Raw genomic sequence first — 6836 nt, 5'->3', positions numbered from 1 at the left:
AGAGAGAATGAATTCTTTTCCACCTCTACAGAAACACAAGCACGGGAGGGAGTAGGGTGTCTGCTCCTGGCCCATCGTGCCTGAAATATCAACATTTTAAAATGATGGTAGTGAGTGAGTTATCATTTGCTGTTCATTTTAGAACGGAAAACTTACCACGACTTAGCATTTTTTTGAAGGGATGTTTTAAATTGGCCTTATATATTTTTTTCTTAAATATTAAACACGTTTTAAGAATGAACTTTTGCAAGCCCTTGTATCAAAAATACGATGAAACAGATGCGTGGCCTAGAGCAGCATTTTAGCTTATAGATGGAATTAATGTAAATCATGGCGCTCAGTAAAAAATCAGGCAGATGGGGCAGCTTCACCTAACATACCTGCTCAGCAGCTGTAAAAAATTAGATAGATACCTTGGAGGTCTGTCCTGGTCACCACCATAATGATAATTTCAAAATAAAATTTTATTGGCTTTTTTTTTTGTTAATTATGTTAAGGAAGTGTTTTGACATGAGGCTCTTATTTACTATTTTTTTTTAATAACTAAGAGGTTTATTTTTTGCATTTTTATTTCTTACACATTGTGACCTTGTCAAGCAGTTTAATATAAGTCAAGAATTTTTCTTTGATATTAGTCGTTGCCATTCAAGCGGTTTGCAGTTGAAGGCTTTTGTCTGTCACACGTTAACGACACTTTCAGTGAGCTAAGAGCCAGTGTGACACGTCCGAAACCAACTCGTTATTGCGGCAGCCTCGTTCATACTCCCTGTAATGAACTGAACACAGTGAAGACTGCAGCTACCACAGTGTTCAATAAAGAGCTTTGAAAATCAGCTGAGGATGACTCCATGGTAAATAAAAGCGCCACTTATTAAAACCCACCCCTAGCACTGTGCAGTTTTCTTCGTCTATAAGTTGAAATCATGAGAAACAGCCCACTTGCTATTCCCTAGAAGGCCAGGTACAAATTTCCAGATAAGATATACTATTGGTTCAACCCTGACAATTGTTCTATTTTATTTTTTCCCATGAAATGCATATGCCAGAGAACAAATGGAAACGCACAGTTTAAAGAATAGTAATAAACTTTGAGTAACCACCACCCAGGTCAAGAAATAGAATGCTATATACTCTGCGGTCCCACGGGTAATATTTTTGTCATCGTTATTGGTGCTTGAGGGTCCTTCTGTGCCTTGTATCACCGTCTGAAACACAGCCTTAGAGAAGGAAGCGGACAGAGAGTCCCAGCCTTACATGTAGTCATAACCCTGACTCAGGGAGGAGAAATCGATGATGATGACGATGATGATGATGATAGAAATCAGGCAGAATGGGGATATGAGTGGGTGCCAAAGAGACATCTAACTAGCAAGGCTTCGAGAGTAATGAGTGATTTTTGTCAACAACTGCCCGTTGCAGCACTCAAACTGTCTAGGAAGACACAGCCCACATTTCAGAGCAGAAGTAGGCTGGGCCCAGGACACAGGCCTGAGGACTGGCTGGTATACCACGGGGACCCTGCACCTCTCTGAAAGGCGAGGTGTATTTATGCTCGGAGGCCTAGGGAGGGAGTGGTGGGCATGCACTACATCCCGGTACGTCTGCGACCTTGGGAAGAAGCCTTGGTATAGATCAGGCTGAATGTGTTCTCACTAAAACAAAGGTTGTTTTAAGATACCCTCACCCTTTTTTTCCTGCAGAACTTTTAATATTAGTTTGCCTGGTAATTACTTCTTTCTTCTGCAAGTAGAGTAACCACACAAAATGCTCTGGTATTTGGGAGTTCAGATTGCATATGTCCGGTTACCTCCAGATTTGCCATACCCCCTTTTCAGACACCGTAATCTAATAGCTGTTTCTAGAGGACGAGCAGAAACGGACTGACCACAGAGCGGGTCTCTACCGAGCTGAGACAGACGGGCCAAGGCCACGCCCGCCGTTGAAGGCAAGAGCTCAGGTTCTCGTGACTCCTTGACTTTTACCACATTTATTGGTTTCTTGATCTTTTGCTGTCAGATGATAGGACTGCATGTAAGGCAGATATGGTAAGGAAAAGAATCGTTAGATATTTAGTACATTTCCCCCAGAATCACATACACAGTATATATGCTCTGCTTCTCCCGTAAGAGCCTACGAGAAAGTTTAAATTAAAAATCGGTCTTTGAAAATGTCATCAAATACAAAATGCTTAAAATAGATGCTTCTCTCAGTCTCTACTAAGGAAATCAGGGAAACGACAGTTATTTCTTAATTAATCATGAGAAGCACTAGCCAATCTCTTTTTCCCAAATAAGGAACGAAGGTAGGTAGGAGGAGAGGGAGGGAGGTAAAGAAGGACTGTTTATATACAGTGCTATAAATAACTTTACTCTTCTTTTCTGTCTTTCCCTCTTTATGTCCTGCTCCAGTCATTAAAACATAGAAACGGAAAAAGGAGAAGGAAGAGAATTAAAGGGTACCCATGTTACAGACTGAATAATAAATAACGAGAAGAACATTATAGCAAAGTCGACAAGTCTTAGGAATTAAGGATGCCATCGATTGGGCTTTTTGTTCACTTTGGTCCTAGTTTCAGTTTTGAATGTCAAGGTCCTGGATCAGTGTGAGATGTTATAGTGTACGTGGGTGATGCTCAGAATTATCCGTGAGGCTGATACGGTAAAGAAAAGAATTGCCTTTGTAAAGTGCTTTGCCATTTACTGAGAACTCTCTTTCCATACGTGATGTCACCTGATCCTTACAACTTCCCGTGAGGTAGGCAGTGTATGTTCTTTTACACCTGATTTTCAGACATGAAAAAAACAAGCCCAGGAGATCAAATAACTTAATCAGCTACTAAGTAGTAGAGCTGAAACTCTAAGCGAGGTCTTTCCCCCCTTGACCCCTGTACTGCAGCAAGCTTCTTATGCAAAGGTGAATAAACGACCCTCCCAGGTGCCTTTTTGAAAGAAAAACATAAAAGAGCATGGTCTCTTAGCCTGAGAGGATCTATCTTCACCTGTGTCCCAACTAATTGTCTCTTGTCATTTTGCAATTTCAGGGCTTGTAGGAGAAAATGCCCAGCCCATCCTAGAAAACAACATTGGAAACCGAATGCTCCAGAATATGGGCTGGACGCCTGGCTCAGGCCTTGGACGTGATGGCAAGGGGATCTCTGAGCCCGTTCAGGCCATGCAGAGGCCAAAAGGATTAGGACTTGGATACCCTCTACCAAAAAGCACTCCTGCGGCCACCACCTCCGCTTCAGGAAAATCCACCTAGGAAGAAAAGCAAAGAAGAAAGGTCCTATAGTTTTCATTCACTCTCTGTATCCCGTCGTTCTAGAAAATCACAGCATCGCTTCTGTTTTTGAAGCCGAAATCTGCATCGCCTCGAGCTTGCCACTCTAGCTTCCTCACTGCATTCGGTCTTGCTACAGCGATAGAGACGGGATTTTGTCGCAGTTCGTGGTGCTCAAGTACAAACCTTTACCTTTTAAAATTTTTTCAGCAATTTTCCGCTGTACCTAGATACAAAAACAAAACAGCTCATTTCTCTTATTTATTTTGATCGCATATGTCAATAGCGTCTAATGCTTTAGCTTGATTCATCCGGGTGCGCGTGGGCAGCTCCAGGCACACGTGAGCACGCCCACGGGCTTCTGATTTAGGGTACTCCGGGAAGAGCTGTGTTTTGTGTCATCCCCACGTGCGGCAACCGAAAGGCCCATCGTGGCATCAGCGAAGCCCTACGCGAGTCTTTGCTCGAAAGTCTTGCCGACTTCACATTGCTTGAATTGGGCTTTTCTTTTTTTTTACGGGGATTCTCCAATGGGCTGATACCCATCAACTTTCCATCCTTGGACAATGGGGTACAAAGCCCGCTGCTGACAAACCCCAATCACTGCTTCTGTCTGGCGTTTTGACACAAATAAACCTCGTCATTATTATCCCCAGAGCGATACATTACTTTAGTGCCTATTTTATACATTTTACCTCATTTAGAACATAAAATAATTACTGGAAGAAAAATGTAACTTTTTAAATTCATCATGACCAAACTGTAAATTCTATTAATCTAGACCTAACTTCTACCTCTCTCTCTCTTCCCAAAGGCTAACTTTTGTTTTTAGATCAACTCAACTGTAGTAAACTGATTTTAAATTTTAACCATTGGTGTAAGTTAGAATATCGAATCAATTTATTTGAGGTTTTAAGTAGCTCTCCCAAGAATTCAGATTTCGGGCAGTGATCCAACCCAGGTGCCAGGCGGACAAAAACGGAAGGTACTGATCCGTGCATTCTAGCATCGAAGCGGTTACCTTAAAACCGAGCAGAGCAGGTCGTTCTTATTGCGTGCCCACTTTGTTATTTCTGAACCACCTGCTTCGTAATCTCAGTGATGAAAAGTTGCCGACTCGTTATCACCTTCATTCTTAAGGACTGATAATCATATTCCATTTGTAATGGCCCGTATTGGTTGAGTAAAGGCCAACATAACACATGCGAATCACCTTGATAGTGTTTTTTTAAGACTTTGCTTTTTTTTTTTTTTACAGCGGTTTTATGTTCACTTCAAAAGTAAGGCAAAAGTACAGAGATTTCTCCTCGACCCCCTGTCCTCACACATGTACTGCCCCCCGCCCCCACTGTCAACGTCCCCCACCGAGAGGTGCCCGTGTTCCAGCTAATGAAACCACACAGACGCATCATCCCCCAGTCCACAGCTCACACTGCCGTTCACTCGTGGGGGTGTCCAGTCTTCGGGCTCGGACAAGCGGATCGGGCAGTAATTCCTCGGTGCTGCACCGTAATAGGTTTTGGAAGATTTGTAAAACCCCCAAGAGCTTTTAAAGTGGGGAGAGGAGGTTTGTGTGTGTCACAGACCTTCCCCGGCTGGTCCCCTAAAGAAAACACTGCTAACAAGGGAGAGGAAAGGCAGCCTGCTACTTGACAGCCTTGATGATGTGCAGATGTGTCCGTTTCAAGAATTGCCTCTTTTTCTACACATTACTGTGGTGAGGGTAGGTTAGTTAGAGGGACCGTGGGCCACCAGCTGAGCTGCTCTTTTGAAGCATTCTTCTTGGGTAAGGTAACCCTGCTGTACAATTATTTTCTATCAGTTTGTTACTTAGAAATGTGCCATTAAAAAGAAAAAATGCTTTCTGTTAAATACGCTAATTCTCGTGATGTAAGGGAAAAAGCTGGGGGAGACTGATATATGCTGGTTTAAAACTTCTCTAAGGTCGATTATAGTGCTCTAGTGTCTGTTCAAAAGACCTTTTAAATTCCAGTGTTTTCTGAAAACTTGAAGATCTTCTAAAATCCTAGAATTTTTTTTTCAATTTATTAAAATGTAGCTAATGCACAATGCTGTAGTAGTTTCAGGTGTAAACGATAGTTATGTAACATTTACATACCTAAAGAAGTGACCAGCATGATAAGCCCAGCCACAATCGGACACTGCACAGTGCTGTCACGATGTTATTGACCGTGTTCCCTGTGCCGAGCACCAGCGGCCCGTGACTTATTTGTGTTATAGCTGGAAATATGAACCTCTTACCCCCCTTCACATTTCCCTGCCTTTCTTTGATTTTTCGATTGCAGTTGACATTCAACATTATTTTGTTAAAATCCTAGAATTTTGAAAAGCCAAATTTGGAGCTGCTAATAACCAACAATGAGGTTCCTGTGAGACCGACGCCAAACTCCTGAGGGCTTGGCTGTTCTTTCTCACTTCCTTTCTAACCCTCACGGTGAGAAAGAGCGGAACAGAGCCGGCCACCTGGCACGGGGGACCCCTGCCTTAGAGACTACAGTGTTCATGAAAACTTGTCACCGTTCTGCTGGACGGGTACTCATCTGAAGCAAGGCCTCTAGGATGCTCACTGAACTTGGGTGTGGTTCTCTAACACCTCCCCCCATAATAATTCATCTTAATATTTTCAGCTAACAGAAGAAAGTTCTCAATCTTGGTATCTAGAGCAGGGGACTGAAAATATGTCTTATTCTCTAGAAGTATCTAACTACACAGCATGCATGAATCACTAGTCAAGGCAGAGAAGCAGCAACACACAAACTTCCCCCACGCTCCACACGTTCACCAGGAGTGTGTACATCTCTCAAAATGAGCAATTCGACGTTTTGTCTTTATATACTTGTTCTTGATACTGACCACGCTCTGTTCTGGGGTGATTTCCTTCCTCCCTCCCTTCCTTCCCTCCTTCCTTCTTTTCTTCCTTTTTTGCTTCCTTCCCTCCTTCCTTCTTTCCTCCTCCTCAAATACAGTTTTAAAGACTACGTTCCCCTCAAATTCGTTGCTTTCGTTATTAAATTATAGGGTACCTCTTGAAAAGGAAATCCATTGCTAACTAAAAATTACGAATTGATTGGTCTCAACATTTGTACATAGATCTTATAACTCATACCGTGGCTATCAAGCAGAAGTTAAGACAGTAGGGTTGAAGATAAACATAATGTATACACATAGAGGAGTGTTTATAGGGCACAGAAGTGTGCAGTATACATGGCTGCCAAGTATTTTGTTAATATGCCTATTTTAACATTGCGCATTAATATTCTTGTAATTCATCGAACTGGCAATCGCTTCTCTTCAGTATATTTTCATTTTGAGCAGATATTTCAAGAAAGAAAAAAAGTTACCATTGGCATGCTTTTTAAAACAATTTCCTCCTGTACTTTGCCTTTCTAAAAAAAAAAAAAATCTAAATTGGTATTATAAAATGAAGTTGTTTAGCAAGGAATATTTTGGATTTTTTTTTTTTTTTTAGATTTTTTTTTCTTTCGGTAGAAAACTATATTAATAGTACCACAAAAAAATGAAAGAATAAACATAAT

General features: G+C 41.7%; 1 protein-coding gene across 3 annotated transcripts in view; it reads left to right on the top strand.

The window, feature by feature from the left end:
- The window catches only part of GPATCH2 (G-patch domain containing 2), a 150585-nt gene extending 146638 nt beyond the window's left edge, over nt 1-3947 (top strand). For 2 of the 3 annotated variants that reach the window (XM_011366122.2, XM_011366121.2), the window contains exon 10: nt 3041-3940. In XM_011366122.2, the coding sequence (XP_011364424.1) occupies nt 3041-3261 (221 nt within the window). In that variant the 3' untranslated portion in view covers nt 3262-3940. Of the gene's footprint in view, nt 1-3040 lie in introns of all 3 variants that reach the window. The other variant, XM_011366120.2, reaches the window with a different exon arrangement.
- The last annotated feature ends 2889 nt before the right edge of the window (nt 3948-6836 follow it).

Source organism: Pteropus vampyrus, unplaced genomic scaffold (assembly GCF_000151845.1).
Source record: "Pteropus vampyrus isolate Shadow unplaced genomic scaffold, Pvam_2.0 Scaffold121, whole genome shotgun sequence".
NCBI classification, from domain to species: domain Eukaryota; kingdom Metazoa; phylum Chordata; class Mammalia; order Chiroptera; family Pteropodidae; genus Pteropus; species Pteropus vampyrus.
This window is presented reverse-complemented; position numbering and strand designations above follow the sequence as displayed.